This window comes from Choloepus didactylus, chromosome 2 (assembly GCF_015220235.1).
Source record: "Choloepus didactylus isolate mChoDid1 chromosome 2, mChoDid1.pri, whole genome shotgun sequence".
Taxonomy (NCBI): domain Eukaryota; kingdom Metazoa; phylum Chordata; class Mammalia; order Pilosa; family Megalonychidae; genus Choloepus; species Choloepus didactylus.
The window spans coordinates 36718862-36737706 of record NC_051308.1 but is presented as its reverse complement, the minus strand read 5'-3'; the positions used below and the strand labels follow the sequence as shown (position 1 = coordinate 36737706).

The following is an 18845-nucleotide window of genomic DNA, read 5'->3' as shown; positions in this document are numbered from 1 at the left end:
CTTGCTGCTTTCAGGATTCTCTCTTTGTCTTTGACATTTGATAATCTGATTATTAAGTGTCTTGGCATAGGCCTATTCATATCTCTTCTGTTTGGAGTACGCTGCACTTCTTGGATCTGTAATTTTATGTCTTTCATAAGAGATGGGAAATTTTCATTAATTATTTCCTCTATTATTGCTTCTGCCCCCTTTCCCTTCTCTTCTCCTTCTGGGACACCAATGATACGTACATTATTGTACTTTGTTTCATCCTTGAGTTCCCGGAGACGTTGCTCATATTTTTTCATTCTTTTCTCCATCTGCTCCTTTGCGTGTAGACTTTCAGGTGTTTTGTTCTCCAGTTCCTGAGTGTTTTCTTCTGCCTCTTGAGATCTGCTGTTGTATGTTTCCATTGTGTCTTTCATCTCTTGTGTTGTGCCTTTCATTCCCATAGATTCTACTAGTAGGTTTTTTGAACTTTTGATTTCTGCCGTATACATTTCCAGTGCTTCCTTTACAGCCTCTATCTCTTTTGCAATATCTTCTCTAAACTTTTTGAATTGATTTAGCATTAGTTGTTTAAATTCCTGTATCTCAGTTGAAGTGTACGTTTGTTCCTTTGACTGGGCCATAACTCTGTTTTTCTTAGTGTAGGTTGTAATTTTCTGTTGTCTAGGCATGGTTTCCTTGGTTATCCAAATCAGGTTTTCCCAGACCAGAACAGGCTCGGGTCCCAGAGGGAAGAAATATTCAGTATCTGGTTTCCCTGTGGGTGTGTCTTAGAAAATTGCTCCACCCTTTGATATCTCTGGTCACTGTGCTTTTCTGCCCAGCAGGTGACGCCTGTTAGCCTATAATTCTTGACTGGTGTGAGGAGGTATGGCCGTGTTCCCCCAGGCTCTGGGGTCTGGTTCTGAATGGAAAGGGCCCCACCCCTTTCCTCCTAGAGAAGACAGACCCCTCAGGTGGAGGTCATTAGCATTTCAATGGTCTCGCTCTCTGCTTGTGGTGTCTCCACCCTTCCCAGAGTCACAGCCCTGGAAACTGAAAATGACTGGGGCTTTCTCCACTGAGCCAAAAAAGAAACAGATTGTCCCCTTCAGACCCAGTCCAAGGCAACCCTTTGGCTCTCCCAGGTCAGTCGTCACTCAAAGCCTCTGTCTGTTTTTTGGGGCTGCGTACCTGTAGTGAGCAGTTCACACTTGCTACTTAAAACCCCAGTTGGAGCTCAGCTGAGCTGTATTCGCTTGCTGGGAGAGAGCTTCTCTGTGGCACCACGCGGCTCTGCAGCTTGGGCTATGGGGGAGGGGGTCTCCTGACCTGGTTCCGCAGGTTTTACTTACAGATTTTATGCTGTGTTCTCGGGCATTCCTCCCAATTCAGGTTGGTGTATGATGAATGGATGATCTCGTTTGTCCCCCCGCAGTTATTCTGGATTATTTACTAGTTGTTTCTGGTTTTTTGTAGTTGTTCCAGGGGGACTACTTAGCTTCCACTCCTCTCTATGCCGCCATCTTGCCCCCGCTACAGGATAATCTTGGCACACCTTCCTTGGTTTAAATTTTCTCAATGTTTTTGCAGAAAAACATTTCTATGTTAAAATAAACATGAAAAAAATGAAACAGGGTGCACAATACATATATATATTTAAGATAAAAACTCAACTTCAAAGAAATTGTGACAGCCTCCAGAAGGCATTTAAGTGTGTGTGCACACTTGTGGCCATTAGGGGAACTTTAAGGAAAAGATCTGAGAAGCCCTGCTGTCCCTGGCCAATTTAATTTCCACAGTAACTCTGTGAGGTAGATATTATCTTTGACCACATGCCCCAGGTCACATTGCTAATAAGCAGCAGAGTCAGAACTCAAACCAACAGCCCATGTTCTTTCCACAACAGCCTGAGTGGTTGATAAATGAGGTGTGGTAGGAAATAAAGCTGAAAAAGTGGGTTGGTGCCTGTCTTAGTCTCCCGGCTGCTCAAGACAAATACCATACAATCGGTGGGCTTCACAACAGGAATTTATTGGCTCACAGTTTCATAGGTTAGAAGGCTTGCTTCCTCCCCAAGTTGGTATTTTTTGGTTGGCAGGCAATCTCTGGGTTCCATCACACAGCAATGCATGTAGCAGTATCTTCTTTCTCTTCCCGGTTCCATTGACTTCCAGCTTGTGGCTGCTCCCTGCAGCTTCTTTCTGCCTGATTTTCACTCTGCCTATAAAGGACTCCAGTAATCCAGATAAAAGCTCAACCTGATTTAGTTGAGCCACCCCTTGACTGAAGTAACATCTTGAAGAGCCCTTATTTACAATGGGTCCACACCAGCTAGAATGCCAAGAACATGTACAAACTGGGGAATGCAATTTAATCCACCACAGTGCCATATTGTGAATGCCAGCCTGAAATAAAGGTAACATGTAAGAGTGTATATGGCCTACCAGGGCGGGAAGTGAGGTCTGCTCACTCCTATAGGAGCTGAAGGTAAGAAGAGGGAGCACTGTAGGACCACAATAGATCTAGCTATTCTCATCCCACTTTCTTTGGGGCCACGTGTTATCCCTGAGACTGAAGTTGACCTGCACCCAACCATGATATTGTTCTTATGTAGAGGCTCTGAAGGCAAAGGCAGGAAACTTGCCTCTCTTGTTTTTCTACTTAGTGTTGTTCTGCAGACAGCTCAGAATCATTGGCCAGCCCCTTCTTGAGCTGAATGCTGGAGAAAGGGTGTCAGCCATGCATAACTTCTCCCAAGGTGCCTTTCCCATGACAAGGATGCATTCCATAGATAATGCAATAAGAGAGAAAAGTATTTTGGGGTCTGAAAGGAAATCAATGGAGAGTGGGAACCTTTGAATCCATGGCAGTCTTCCTAGAGACAGTTGCAATTTTCAAGATCTATTATTTTCCATTTGGAGGTGAGTGAGACAAAACATTGTCTTGATATGAAAATCGAGAGATTTATGTTGCTTTCATTACAGGGAAAAAATATGGAAAGGACCCTAGAGTGGTAACTTAGTGCAAATACAATTATTTGTTGGAAATTACTCCTCTGACTAGGTGATTTTTGCTACAGTTTGCAACTGAATGCTATTGTCTTTCTTTTTTCCCTTTTCTTTCTTTTGTATGTGTTGAGAGAGTTTATTGAGAAACCAGCCAACATCCTGGAGATCTTCAGGCCACCTCAAGTACTGCTGCTTGTGTACAAATCCTCTGATGGGCTGGTGTTTCATCAGCTGGTACTGGGACAGGGAGCCGACCACCACCATGATGAGGACACTGTTGCAGTCGGATAAGCACCTGCTTTGGGCATAACTGAAGGTTTCGAGGCACCAGCCATCTCTGAGGAACTGTCTGCTGACAAGGCAAACTATCTTTCTGCTGCTCCAGACGGCAGCCTGGATGTTGGCGATGTGGTTTTCCCCCGGAACAAAGTCCCTTTCTTCAAAGCAAAGGTTAAACCTATTTTGGTCACTGTACTGAATGTCCAGGTGTTTCAGAAAAGCGTTCTGCACCCATTCAAAGTCTTTGCTGCTGAAGCACAGATAGGCATCATATTTGTATGCATCAGCTTCCATTCCCTGGGGATGGCCCTTGAACACCAATCTTTGAGCTTTCTTATAACAGATGAAACAAAACCCTCGGAACTTCGTGACTATAAGGATGGTTATGAGGAACAGAGTCAAAGAGACGGTGAATAAGATGAAAAGGGAAAACTTTAGGGACTTTAAAGCTTCCTCTTCATCACAACCCTCTGTGGAAATAGAGTAGAGGGAAACCCCAAAGAACGAATCAGGGTACATGCAGTATATGTCTGCAGGAGACCCAAATATAGTCACATTCGTTTGATTGAGCCAACTGATAAAAGTGCTAAGTTCACACTCACAGATGAACTTGTTATGAGTTAAGTCCACAGCAGTAAGTGATGCAAACAAGTTAGGATCAGGAGTTAGGAGCTGGTTTCTGGATATGTCTAAGATCTCCAAATTAGCAGGTAAATCACCAGGATAAAGAACCGTCAACCTGTTGGAGCTGAGGCTGAGTCCCTTTAATGCAGTCAGATCACTAAACACTCCTGGTGGAAGGAAATTAAGGTAGTTATGATTCAAATACAGAACTCGGAGATGGGAAAGTCCCTTAAAAACATCCCAGCAGGACCCTGTTTCCCAGGCAAGTTGCAACATATTTTCTCCAAGGAAAAGTTGTTCTAAGCTGAGATTCTCTGAACGGGTGTGACTTTGTTTACAAGAGGAAAAACGATTTTGATTTAAAATGAGAATCTGGACATGAGGAACTCGGAGAAGGAAGTAGAGATCATCCAGATTTTCCAGCCTATTCTCTGCTAAGTGGATGAAGTCGGCCGTTAGGTGGTTGATGTTTGACAGAGTTGCCAGTTTATTGCCACCTAAGAAGATAGTAGGTATGCTTGGAATAAAATAAATTGTTTTAAGAGCATTATCCCGGAGATCCAGTGTTTTTAAATTTTCTAGGAATATGAATGTTTTGTCCTGAATAATCCCAATGTGATTCTTTTGCAGATCAATATAGGCTACCATAGGGAGCCCATAGAAATTAGAATTGTAAAGTTCCCCCAGAAGGTTAGAAGACAGATTAAGAACTTGGAGGTTGTCAAGTCCATAAAATGCTTCTTCTGCAATCTTGTTTATCTTGTTGTGGGCAAGATCCAGAACTTTCAACTCCTTTAGGGTCTCAAAGAGATGGGAGTTCAGGGAGAAGATAAATCCATGTGAGAGGTCCAGGTGTATCACTGAGCTCCTGGCCAGACCAGCAAATGTGTTCTGATCAGGATCTCTGATGTTATGGAAGCCAAACCCAGAACCCATAATGTGGTAGGCAAGAACCAAAATGAGAGTCACACTGCCACCGATGGCATTGCTGAAGTTTCTTGTGATCTCCACTGTCCAGCCATTTCTAGAAACATCCAGGGTTTCCAGGACCATGTTTCTGAATGGGTTCATGCACTTCCCCCAGTCCACTGAGACTCTGCTGTACAGGTTAGTGGCTGCAAGGCTGAAAAAGGAGAGCACTTTCCCTTCAAGGGGCTTGAGCTCATTCTCACAAACAATTGGTATTTGGTTGAGGGAAAAGTCTATGGACTTCAAGGAATTCAATTCATGGAATGAAGGATGAAGGGAAATGTTGCTAATCTGATTTATGGATAGGTCCAGGCGAGTTAAAGACCCTAAATTTCTGAAATAGCCATCTGTTAATACAGCGTTGGAAAGACCACAGGAAAACAGCCTAAGTTCAGAAAGATGGGGCAGTCCCTGAAAAGCATCTAGATGCAAGAAGTCTATCTGACTTCTGCCCAGATCCAAGATTCTAAGATTGGGCAGGTTTCTGAAGGCCTCTCTGTCAATAGTCAAGGGAGTAAACTGGTCCCCGAGCTCCAGCAGCTGAAGCTCCTCCAGGAAGGGGAATGACGAGGCAGTGACTGTCCTGATGTAGTTGAAGCTTAGCAGGAGGTTCTTAGTGGTGTTGGGAACACTGGGGACCTGGGTGAGGTTGCAGAAACGATATAAGGCCACCAGATGATCAAAGGAGCAGGAAGAAATTCCAAACACAGGACTGGCTATGAGCACCACTCTGACGAGAAGTCCAAGATGGTCTCCCATGGCCCTATGGAGAAGAAGGGAGAATGAAAACATGGGCATCCAAGCTCAAAGGCATTGTAGATAGGTCTTTGGAACTTTGGCAGCTTCTCCTATGATGTGGCTGCTCCGTTAGGCTCCTTTGTTCCCCTGACTCAATGGATGGATGTGGCTGTTGGCAGATATCGCCTGGTATGGACAAATCTGTTCTTGTTCACTCTCCATCAAACACTTATATTGCCCTTTTTCTGTATTGGGCACTATTCTAGGTACTTAAAAATAGTATCTCATTTAATCTTTATAATAGCCCTACATTTGTTCATTCATTCATTCATTCATTGCTGAGGGAAGTTGGAGAAAATCACAGGAAGAAACACATTTTTGCTTCACTTCAGCCAGGAGCCCCATTCCCAGCCTGCTGAAGTCTCAGCTGTCTTTCTGATGACACCACTGATTTTTCCCCTAACCTGTTTGGGATACTACCTCATCTCCATTCCCCCCACCTTTCTCTATATACAGTACATCTCACCCTACATAAACTGATACTTTATGTCATCTCTACAGAGAGTCAAATTTGATCAGTTTAATACAAATTTATTGCACACCTACTGCCTGCCTGGCACTAGCGCTGGACAACAGGTGTGAATGTGTGCATGTACCCCAAGACACAAAAACCAGTCCACTCGCTGAAGCGCAGTGCCCCTGCTGTCTGTCTGGGTTGAGGGTTTGTTTTATATGAGCAGCAGCAAAAGCTGCTCAAGAAATGTCTGGCTTAAGTTCTAGGTGCTGAGCTGGGTGCTGTGAGGAGTGAAGAGAAAACACACAAGGGCCCCACCCTCAAAGAGCTTAGTGTCTACCATTTGCCGACACTTCCATCTTTGGTGCCTACAATGGCATATTTGACTTGCTCTAAATGCACTCCCAGAAGGCCTCTGCTGGAGGGTAAGGAGAAAGTTATGTGGCTTAGAGGGCAGAAGAATGAGGGGGGAAAGAAAAGAAAGACACAGGAAGAAGGCATTGTTTATAAAGAACATTAATTCCATGAAATAGCAACACTGGTGATAATCTCAACATCAGAATAGACTAAGCATGGGGTAGTTAGGGCAGTAGTGTCGACCCTGGCTCCTGAAGAGGTTTTGCTTTGTGTTGGGGATGACTTGTGGTGGGTTTTCAAGGCTGTGGCAAACAAAATGCAGCAGATCAGAAATAGGCATCGATTCCCGAGCTGACCAAAAGTATCAGAACCAGCCATTTGACAGTCTTTAGGAAAAACTTGGTGAGAATGTTTATTATAGCCCTTAAATTCTCCCCCATCTCAGCAAATGGCTCCACCATTTCCATCCAGGGGCTCAGGGTGACAACAGCAGAGTCACCCTTTTCCTTTGAATGTCACCCCCACCTCCAGTCCCTCAGCGAGTCTGAAGGGTTCTATCGCTGAAACCCATCCTCTACTTGTCCCAAGTCACCATCATCTTGTCTGGGCTACATCAGAGACTCCTCACTTGTCTCACTTGTTTCTAGTCTTGTTCTCCATTCTCCAAACAGCAGCCAGAGTGTTCTTTTATTTATTTTATTTTTTTTAATTAAATTCAGTTTTATTGAAATACATTCACACACGATACAATCATCCATGGTATACAATCCACTGTCCACAGTATGATAACATAGTCATGCGTTCATCACCACAGTCTATCTCTGAACATTTTCCTTACATCAGAAAGAACCAGAGCAAGAATAAAAAATAAAAGTGAAAAAAGAACACCCAAATCATCCCCCCATCCCACCCCATTTGTCCTTTAGTTTTTATCCCCATTTTTCTACTCATCCATACACTAGATAAAGGGGGTGTGATCCACAAGGTCTTCACAATCACACTGTCACCCCTTGTAATCTACATTATTATAGAATTGTCTTCAGGAGTCCAGACTGCTGGGTTGGAGTTTGGTAGTTTCAGGTATTTACTTGTAGCTATTCCAATACATTAAAGCCTAAGAGGTGTTATCTATATAGTGCATAAGAATGTCCACCAGAGTGACCTCTTGACTCCATTTGAAATCTCTCAGCCACTGAAACTATTTCGTCTCATTTTGCATCCCCCTTTTGGTCAAGAAGATACTCTCAGTCACACGATGCCGGGTCCACATTCATCCCCGGGAGTCATATTCTGCATTGCCAGGGAGATTTACAACCCTGGGAGTCGGGTCCCATGTAGGGGGGAGGGCAGCGAGTTCACCTGTCGAGATGGCTCAGTTAGAGAGAGAGAGGGCCACATCTGAGCAACAAAGAGGTACTCAGGGGGAGACAGAGTGTTCTTTTAAAGGTATAATTCAGATTTTATCACTCCTCCCTGCATAGAATCCTTCTTTTACTTCCCTTCTTGCTGCTCTTCAATCAAATAGTGCCAGGATTTACAGGATCTGACTCTTGCCCATCTCTTTAACATCATCTTGAACCATTTTCATCCTCAATAATTTCTTCAGTAAATACTTACTGAGTGCCTATTATGTGGCAGGTGCCATTTTAGGAGCTGGAGATACAGCAGGGAATAAAACAGATCCAGGCTGCCCTCACAGAGTGTGCGTTCCAGTGAAGGAAGAGGTGACGGACGACAAAATAATAGGTGTGTTATATCAGGTACAGAAAGGTAAAGCAGGATGAAGGAGCCGGGGGAGCCGGGGCTGGGGTGGCGACTGCTATGTATGGAGCGGTCAGGAGAGGTTTCTCGATGTGACAGTATTTGAGCGGAGGCTTGGAGGAAGTATTTGAGATAAAGGGAACAGCAAGCACTAAGGCCCTGGGGTAGAGTTCCAGTCACACGGGGCTCCTGCCTGCCATTCCAAACTCCTTCCACCTGCAGGGCCTTGGCATGTGCTGCCTCCTCTGCTTGAAGAGTGTCCCCCTGGGTTCCGTGTCCATGTTTCATCAGAGAGCTTTCCCCTGCATTCATTATTTAAATAACCCCTGCTCCATTTAGCAAACTACCCTGTTTATTTCCTTTGAAGCAATTATAATAATTCCTCAATTATCATGTCTATTTCTTTTCTTATTTCATGTCTTTCTCACTAGACTATATTCTCATAAATGCAGCAAACATTCAGAAGGATGCAGGTGCTCAAAGAAAAAAAGCATGTTCAATGAATGTCACTGCCATAAATGAAACAAAAAGGCATTCAATCTTCTTGAGAACCTTTTCCTCTTTGAAGGAAGAAAATTGTATTTTATCTATAAAACTTTCCATGTAAAGCAATGGCTCTTAATGGGGACAGTATTGCCCTTGAAGGTGCATTCTGGAAATTGGTAGGGGTGTGTTTTGATTGTCACAATGATGTCCGGTAAGTGTGACAATCCTGTACTATGCAGAATCATCCAGCCTCTGCACAACTTTAGGGCATCCTGCCTGATTCCTGAAGGTGAAAAACCCACTCAAAATTACCTTCAGAACCTAACTCTTGTTTTCATGTGGACAAAGTAATTTTTGCACTGTTTTAATATATACTGATTTTTCCAGGAATGCCACTGCCTTGTAAATTTAGGAAAGATTGTACCCTGTTCTGTTTGCCACTTTACCCAGAGTTATTCACCATTTCAAAAAATTGCTTCACTAATGCACAGCCCACCATGGGAATTGTCAATGATATAACACTGTATCCATCAAAATTTGTAGGTGTCAAATTCAAGGTGAGTCTGCATTTATGTGTGAGCAAATTTATTTGGTCCTTACTTCAAAATGTCAAATTTAATGAAAAAGTTTAAGATGTGTTGGTTGAATATTGTCTCACTCCTCTTAAATTCAAACTTACTCTTTATAAGTAGGTGCCAGCATCCGGCTAACTCATTTTGTCTTCCAGCGTAGTTGTACCCAAGTGTTCATATACTGAAGTTCATACTAATTCATTATAAATTATTTTCCTTTTTATTTCCCTTTTATATTCCAGTTAGGACATTATATTGACTTCTTTAAAATTATGTGTGTAGGTAGGTTATCTTGTGTCTATGAATTCTAATTCAAAATAATAAAGGGGTCATTTCAAACATTTGTTATGAAAAGGGGAGTTGGGCCTGGCAGGGCTGTGTCCCCAGATGTAAAGCTCCTGACTTTCCCGTTCCCGTTCATTGCAGGCACTCTGGTGAGCAAAGTCAGAAAGTGTTTGAGTCATATTTATTCTTTCTACAACATAGTTTGTGATTGTTTCTTTTGTGGCATATGAGATTGAATTATGAAAACCAACTAGCCACTTTCTTTCTCAGTGAATTTCTTTTGGATTCAGAAGTACATTGGAGCTAATGGCCTTATTTTTATGGATGATGCAAACTGGGGAAGGTCAGCATTTTGGAAAATGGGATCCAGGTTCAAAGTAATCTCGACTGGTAGACTGAAGAATTATCAGAAAGAACAGAAATCAGTTAGGGAAGTACAGGTGTTCCAGTTCCAATCCCGTCTTCCCACCGGCCCCTCCCTGGTGCCGTGAGACACCGGCTCTGTGACGCCTCTGTCCCCGCCATTGTCAATGGCATATTGATAACTTACATCCTGCATACCTGCAAAGGTCCTCTAATAATACCAAATATAAATCACAGTGCATAAAGTGAACCTCAAAAGGATGGACTGCCCTCTATGAAGACAGAGAGGATGTCATAAGGCACAAAATGAGCGACAGCTCCTGCAATGGCTCTAGAGTGAGCTCCAATTTTCCTGGAGGGCTGTGATTCTGGAAGCTGGTAACTCTGGGAGGCACAGGTAGAGGCTCGTGGTAGGAAGCAGGAGCTCTCATTTCACGTACTCGGGGTGAAGATTCTGAAGAAAAGTGAGGATGGGGCAGAGCAGGGCACATTAGGGCTTGTGACCAGAGGAAGGAAAATAAATGAGCTTAGGGGAAAATAAGTGGCCATGGAAAGATGATATTCCTATTGTATTTTACGTAAACTTTTCCACATTTTATAGTGTGAAGTGGACTCTAAAGTAACCTGAAGACACAGGAGAATGTCAGCTCATTCCTCACACTTGCGGATGCCCACAGTGAGTTATTACTCTTGGTTTATGCAGCTCAACAGCAGACAACATATTGTAGTCCTTTAAAAATGTTTTTAGGTCATGGACACCTTTGAGAAGCTGTTGACAGCTTTGAACCCTTGCCATCCAAAAACGCACATTTGGATCACAAAGGAAATTTTGCATTCACTTTCATGGGTTCCCCCCTGAAGCCCACCCATTTTGATCTCACATTAAGAACTCTTAGATTATATTAAACAACCGCCAGGTTTTATGTTCTAGAACAGGAGTTGGCAAACTGTTTCTGAAAAGACCCAGATAGTAAATATTTTAGGCTTTGCAGGCCAAATACCACAAAAGAGAAAAAGAATAGAAACTCTGATTTCATAAATAAGGATTTTAAGTGACTGTAAGATAAACATGCTGATATTGAACTACTGGTGCTTGAAAGAAAGAATTAACTCAGGCCCCAAGTTGCTGACAGTTTTGTAGCTGTAGTTTCATCCAGACATCAGAATGGATTCTCATCTTATGTAACCAGACAGAAAATCCCTGCAGAGACATAGGAGTGAGAACATTGGCTCAGAATAACAGATTTAAATTTTCAATTTCAATTCTGTCTTTCAGTGGACTACTCAGTGTCTGCCCCCAAATGCATACAATGACCTTGAATTTGTGGTAATAATGACCGTAAGAGAACCCTGAGACAACATACATTCTAAGATACTGTATTATCAAGCCCATATCAGGGAAGCTTAAATTAAACAGGAAGGGAGGGTAAAGCCACCTGAGCAAGTAGATTTTAAAGAAAATCATTCAGGCTTATGCTGTATTACAAAGATGCCATGTAGACCTATTTTCTTATAAAATACAGAGAATAGTGAAATAACTACATTTTTATCTCTGAAGCAGACCTCTATGGGTCAAAAGCTGGGAGAGGTGAACAGGGAGGCGCCGGGTGAGCTGATGGGAGTGTGGAGGGGCAGCTCATGAAGACAGAAGCTGGGAGAAAGGACCCCCACTCCCCACCTCCACCAGGAGTGTCCTGGATCAGGAGCCAGAGGCCCAAACAGGTTGCAGGAAACACTAATGCGTGCTCATCTAGGGCAAATCTACTCTATAGGTGAGAACCAGGCAGTGATGAGAATCCAAAAGTGGGGTCCAGGCAGCAGGAGAACAGGAGGGGATCAGATGGACATGAACATAAGAGAAATCCAAGAGGGAAGATCAAATAACCTGAAACCCTAAGCCCTAAGGAGAGTGGAGCTAGAGAGGTGAGAGCACATCAATTAGGGACCAGAAGAAGCCAGTGCAGCGTCACCCACTGGTTTGTCCCCAGCTCACGTCAACAGAGGTAGGGTGCAGGAGCAGCTTCTGACTGTATCATGAGCAGTACCCCAACCTAGTAGTTCTCAGGAGTTGAGTGTTCTGAGGAGTGGGTAAAGGGAGAAAAGGGAGGGACTGTGGCTAAACTTCACAGGTGAGCTGTGCACTATAATAAAAAGTAACGTGTATAATTACTTATATGGTTACTTCTGTTATAAGGTGACATATGCATTCCTTTTTAAAAGTCACTGCAGTATGTAAAATTGCAGAATAAAAGCCACAGGATTTATGGGGAAAATGGGGTATTGGGGAGTGAATCATGTCCCCCACAAAAGGTATGTTCAGGTCCCACCCCCAGGTCCTGTGGGAGTGAACCCATTTGTAATAAAACCTTTGCAGATGTTATGAGTTGTGGCGTGCCCAAACTGCGTGAGGGTGGGTTTTAATCCAATATGCTGAAGTCCTTACAAGCAAAGGAAATTGGACATGGAAAGAGAAGCCACAGGGAGCAGCCAGAAGCTGGAAGTCAGTGGAACATGGAAGAGAAAGAAGACATTGCCATGTGCATTGCCATGTGACGGAAAAGTCAAGGAACTCCAGAGATTGCCGGTCAGCCCAAAGATACCAACCCCAGTAGGAAGCGAGCCTTCCAGCCTCTGAAACCGTGAGCCAATAAATTCTTGTTGCTAAGCCAACCCATTGTATGGTTATTTGTCTTAGCTGCTGGGGAAACGAAAACTTGGAGTCAGGGCACAACACACAAAAACCTCACCAGAGGCACATTAAAAAAAAAAAAAAAAAGGAAGAAACCAAATAAAAATGGCAGCCCAGTTTTAGCCATGTTAAATGATCAAGAAATATACAAATAGTATAATAGATATGGCATTTTACCTTGGAAAAGACCTTAAGCTTGCTTGTGGAAGTGGGTGTTGGAAGGATTGTAGCTGGGGAGTTAATGTGAAGCAGTGGAGGGAGAGTTACCTGAAGTCCCCGACTGAAAGTTCTAACACCCGAGGTAGCTGGTAGATGTTTGAGCTGTATTTTGTGAATTTTTACGTGGCTTGGTTCAGCTGGGCACAGTTTTCTGCATTACATGAAGGGGATCGTGCATAAGCAAGTGTGAGGTTCACATTCCCTAATATATCAGTATCATTCCCTGATACATCAATCATGTTGGAACAAATTTGAGTTTTCAAACAAGCATTACAGCAAAACCAACCGTACTGTAATTCAAGACTAATAATTCTAATTAAGAGTAGAAAAGATGCAGATTCTCCATATGATTCTATGCCCAGCAGGCCATCTCTGCTCTTCACATGAAAGGCACAGGCTGTGCGAGAGTTTGGAAAACCCATGGGGTTGGTTTGGAAGTCAGCCCTGGGGACCAGTGTGGGCTCAGCCTTCAAAGGGCTCTGTGACTTGGGCAAATCCTTTCACCTCTCTCAGCCTCAGTCTGTTTCAATGACAGACTGAATGAGATTAGTTTTCAACTCTGGCTACATATTAGAATCATCTAGGGATCCTTGACAACACTTACTGCAGACCAATTATATCAGAATCTCTTGGGGTGATTATGTAAACCAATGGCTCTTATACTTAGCCACACTTGGATTTTCCTGGGACTTTAAAAAAATATGGATGCCTGCATCCTATCAGAGAGAGTCTGACTCAATTGGTCTGTGGTGTGGTTTGGATACAGGGATTTCTAAAGTTCTGCAGGTGGTTCCAGTGTGCAGAAAGCTTGATCATCTAGTCCTAGGGTTGCAACCCTGATTGTACATTAGAACCACATGTTCTAATATATAAGGGAACTCCTCAAAATCAAAAGCTTCTGTGCCTCAAAGAACTCTGTCAAAAAGGTAAAGAGGCAGCCAACTCAATGGGAGAATATATTTGGAAACCATATATCTGATAGGAAACTGATATCCTGCATATATAAAGAAATCCTACAACTCAACAACAGTATAAAATAGGCAAAAGATGAACAGGTATTTTTCCAAAAAGGAAATACAAATGGCTAAAAAACACATGAAAAAATGTTCATCTTCACTAGTTATTAGGGAAATGCAAATCAAAACCATAATGAGATACCATCTCACACCAATAAGAATGGTTGCCATTAAACAAACAGGAAACAATAAACGCTGGAGAGGATGTGGAGAAATTGGAACTCTTATTCATTGCTGGTGGGAATGTATAATGGTACAGTCACTGTGGAAGACAGTTTGACAATTTCTCAGAAAACTAGATTAATTAAGATAATGAGACCAGAGGGAAAAGGGTCAGTATCCTTTTCACTTGAGTTTGAATTAATTTAGCTTTAATCCCAGCCATTAGCTGAGCAGGTTCCCTTTCTTGCCCTAACAGCTTGGACAGCAGAGCTGCCTGCTGAGGCCTGGGTGAGTAATGGGCCGTGGTGTCTCTGCGGCAAAGGGGGAACTACATTTCAGGGGCACCTCTGGTCCTGGGGCACCACATTCAGCTTGTGAATTCCTCTGGCTGAGGCCAGGGCTGCTCCTGTGCTAATTTAATTCTTGAGCCTTACAGCTAATACTAGTAATGGGCTTCCTGGCAGAACCCGGGTATTCTGAGCTGGGCCCTGGGTGGCCGTGGTCCAGCCACGAGGCTGGACAGAGAACACTTTTCCTGGTGGTGGTGGGGGGGTGGGCAGGAGGACACCCTGTCTGAGGAAAACCCTTAATTCATTTACAAATGGATGCCTGGGAGAGTTTCTCCAAAGTTCATCTAGCAATAAAAACCCTGGATAGATTCTAAATGTGGGACAGGAACACGAGTTTAGCCTTGGATAAAGGCTCAAACGCAATGGACAGGGTAAACGTTTCCCAGAGCAAAAACATCCTCTAGATGCATACAACAGAATCCCATAGGAACAAGTCAACACGGGGCCATATGAAGTCCAAAACATTGCTGAGCCACAGTCTCTCCAGCCTAGCACTCTGCATATGGGCAACTGCTTTACCATTAACCTCAGAGTTTGCTCCCCAGGTACAATTCTGACTTCCTTTGTCAACACCATGACTTTAAGGCTCTTCTGAAGTCATTTCCTATTCACTCAGCCCCACCTCTTCTCAGGGTCACCAACTACACTATTTATAATTTTGTTTGCCCTAGAAGTAACTGTTCCTAGGCTGGGGCTCCACTAAATGAACCGACTGTGTTAGATATGGAGAGTCCCTGCCCACAAGGGGCTTACAGTCTCTGGAGACCCTACAAAAGTAATTTCCAAAGTGTGATTCCTGGACCAGCAGTGTCAGCATCAAGGGGGGCTTGCTAGCAATGCAAATTCTCTGCCCCACCCCAGATCTACTGAATCAGAAGCCCTGGGGTTGGTGCCTTGCAGTTTGTTTTAACAAGGCTTTTGGGCAATGCTGATGTACACTTATGTTTGAGAACCGCTGGGCTAGACTCTGGAGGGAAGACAAATAAATACTAATAACTATGGTACAATGCAGTGGGCGGACTCCTCCTATATGCTCATCCCCACACAGCTCTGAGCTTTCCTCATTCTCTAGGTCCTTTGTAGGTACTATTATCCCCATTTTACAGAAGAGGAAACTAAGGCCCAGGGAGGTTAAGTAACTTACTTAAGACCAAACAGCTCTGACTACTACATGCTACTCCCTAAGTCCAGTGCCTCTGGGCATGGCTGCACCGGTAGCTCATAGGTCAGTCCTGCTCCAGCCCACCCCTCTTCATCATCTGCTGATCTTGGGAGTCACTTGCCCTCAATCACTTTGGGCCTGGCTCCCAATCTCCCTTTCTACCTCCAGCCTGCCTTCAGCCCAGATGATGCCATTAGCACCCCTGTGAATGTTCGCCTCTCAGCCCCTTACCCTCTGCACTTCCCTATGATGGTCCATGTCACCCCACGTCTCTTTGTTCTTCTGTCCCATCTGCCCGGACCAACTGCCTGCCTTCTGCGTGCCTATACCCAATGGCTGAGCGATGTCAGTAAAAATCACACTTTGGTACCCACATAAATGTGTGGTATCCAATCCTGCCGTATACTCAACCCCACTTGGCCATCCTTTAATGTGGTCCAAATCCACTCCCTCTCCCACCCTCTCAGATGCCATTCCAAACCTTCACCAGGCTCCCCTCACCTCCCTCACCCTTGCTGGGCCCTCTCATAAAGAGTTGAAAGAGCTTCCTAGCTTTAGGAGAAAAGGAAGGCCAAGCTCCCGACTGGAGAGTGCTGCTGCCGTCTACCGACCACTTGGGTGGCTCACTGAGGCGGTACAGCCACACCCTCAAGGGCTGGTGGACAATGGGGGGGGCACCCCACAGTGCTGCTGGGGGGGAGGGCTCTGGGTGTGCTGAGTTCCCAGCAGCTCACACCCAGGCTAGAGGTGCCAGAGAAGGCGTCTCGCTCGTGCACACATGAGTGCAAAAGGCACTCCATGGCCAGAAACGGGCAGTCGGTTCAGGCAAGCAGAATGGAAAGTAAGCTCATCATCCAGGTTCCTTCTCTCAGACTCATCCCTTGCTTGAACATCACGGGTTAACACAGCTGGGTAAAAGTCTGACAACCAACTACTGTTGTCTAAAGGAATAAAAAACTCAGCACATGAGATTTCTTAGCATTGGGGAGACGGCTGAATGGTTGATTTATTTACTCATGCTCAGCGGTCTCACTGTGTCTGTTTGCATCTCTGAGTGCTTAAAATTCTTACTACAAAGCATGTCTATTAAGTTGAGCCCAGGGGAGAAATGCCCCTTTTATTGTAGTATGTTGTTGCATTAGTAGGGTAGTGCAGGGGATATCATGAGAAGCTCTGTCAGATATCTTGCCGAACTCCCAGAGTTGCTGGGAACCGGTAACCCTGTCAAGATGGAAATGAGCTGAATCTGCTACTACTTGCTCTTTGAGAACCCACGCAGATGTGGAGGGGGTCCCACTGCCTTTCCTCAGAACTACAGACCAACTATTTAATCAATTCTAGAATTTTGTCCACAGTTGTCAAGCTCACTCATTTGTAGTTTTAAAAGCCTAACTGCATCTCGTTTTGTAAATTAGAATTTTATTCCTGAAGGCAGGAATTTTTTTTTTCTTGTTTCTTTACTGTCACTTTCCCAGCACCTTAGAATGCAATAAGGTGACAAATATCCACTCAACGAATGACTGTATTTGCTCACATCCTGCCTGCAGGTCCTCTCCTCACTCCTTGTGGCTCGGCAGAGGAGGCTGCCAGGCTGCAGGGTGCTTGGCTGTGAGTTCTCTGGGTCTCCTGGATGGGCTGGGTCTGTGTGGGCAGGAGCCTAGAGTCCATTCAGGGCAGCAGGCTCTCACTGGCTCTCTTATCTTCTACATGGGCCTCCATCCAGGGGTGGTTCTGTGTGTTTCCCCATTATCTATTAATATTCTACCACCTGCTTCTGAGAGTGAGCTTGTGCCTTCCTTCTTCTTTCTCTGAACAAACCTGAAATGTCTCTTGGGGCATCTGTAGCATTTCCCCCAAATCCAGAGCATTTGGGCCAGTAGCCTTTCTGACCTCTTCACATTCATATTTGTCTTTGATTATGAACCCTTATTTCCATCTTCAGTGTACATATTCTTAATGTCTAAGCCGGTAAGGTCAGACCGGCTTCCTCAATTCCTCACTGGAAGAGAAGCCTCAAGTATCACACCAAGGCAGTAGACAGCCAGTTCTGCGAACTTCACCTCAGGAATAGCCCCTCCATCCCAATTCTGCTGCCACTGCTCAGCTTCAAGGCCCCACTGCCTCCTGCCTGGGCTACTGCAGTAACTCCCAGCTGGTCCCCCACAAGTAGTCTCATCCTGAGAAAGCATCCCTCACTCTGCTATCCAAAGGAGCTTCCTAGAGCATGGATCTGACCAGAAGTCTTCACTGGCTCCTTATACCCATGAGGTACAAACTCTTCAGGATGACTTTTGGGGTCCTCTGCCACTGGCTATAATCTAATTCTGGAATGGTTGACTAGAGGGGGCCCTGAGCACCTGGACCCTCTCATTTTACAGGGGAGGAAGCTCAAGCCAACCTACCTTCCCGCTGTCTTCTCATCACCGCCTTGTGCTTCAGGGATAACTTGCCATTCTCAGAACTTGGCTTCCACCCCTATGTCTCTGTGTAGGCTGGTCCCTTGGCTTGGGATGCTTGCACTCGCTCTGTCTGCTTACCCAATTCCCACTCGCCCTTCAAAGGCTACCTCAGAGGCCAGCTCTTCTGTGAAGAAGTCCTCATATTTCTACAGGAATGTGTGCTCTCTCCCTTGGTATTTCTTTTTTACCTCCATTATATCATTTTTACTCCATATGCTGTCCACACTAGACTGTAAATGTCCTCAGGCAGGGACTCAGTTTTATTCATGTGGTATCCCCTGCAGTACTTAGCACAATTTAAGCACTCAATTAATATTTTGAGGAAGACATATTTTCATCAGGAGCACTCACCTCCCAATCCTAACACAAAGGACTTCTAATGTTCTTTTTATTCCAGAAGCCGAGGGTCTCCTGCTTGTTCAGACTTTAGCTCCTGAAACTGTAGAGACCTCCCCACAGTGATGATGGTCAAGCATTTTTTTCCATAAATCGGGAGAAAGGGCTTTTGTCTTCCTAAGGGAGAAAAGGAAAGCTAATTAAAAGGAGAAACAGAAAACATTACGTAGGTGTTTTTCCACGCCATACAGCCATTATCTTTGCCGAAGAATTAAAAACTCCAGGGGTACCCCTTATTAAGTGGAATTTTAATTGGAAAAGATCAAGACCATTTTGTAAAGTGAGGTGTGTAGAACACCAGGGCTTGAAGAGATCTTGAGTAATCTTTGGTCTGGCCAGAAGGTGGATGTCTAAGACTCCAGCCAGGTGGGCATCTTTCTGCCTTGGAATTCCAGGGAGGGACAACTCTGTACTTCCCTCCACAACCCAATCTCTTTTTTAATATTTATTTTAAATCAGTGTTGGT

General features: G+C 44.3%; 1 protein-coding gene across 4 annotated transcripts in view; it reads right to left on the bottom strand.

Annotated features, from left to right (window-relative positions):
- Window positions 1–1671: 1671 nt before the first annotated feature.
- TLR5 (toll like receptor 5) overlaps window positions 1672–18845 on the bottom strand; it is a 39371-nt gene continuing 22197 nt past the window's right edge. For 3 of the 4 annotated variants that reach the window (XM_037823236.1, XM_037823234.1, XM_037823226.1), the window contains 2 exons: window positions 18335–18496; window positions 1672–5613 (listed from right to left, as the gene is read on the bottom strand). In XM_037823236.1, the coding sequence (XP_037679164.1) occupies window positions 3030–5609 (2580 nt within the window). In that variant the 5' untranslated portion in view covers window positions 5610–5613; window positions 18335–18496 and the 3' untranslated portion in view covers window positions 1672–3029. Of the gene's footprint in view, window positions 5614–10797; window positions 11128–18334; window positions 18497–18845 lie in introns of those variants that run through there. The other variant, XR_005214849.1, reaches the window with a different exon arrangement.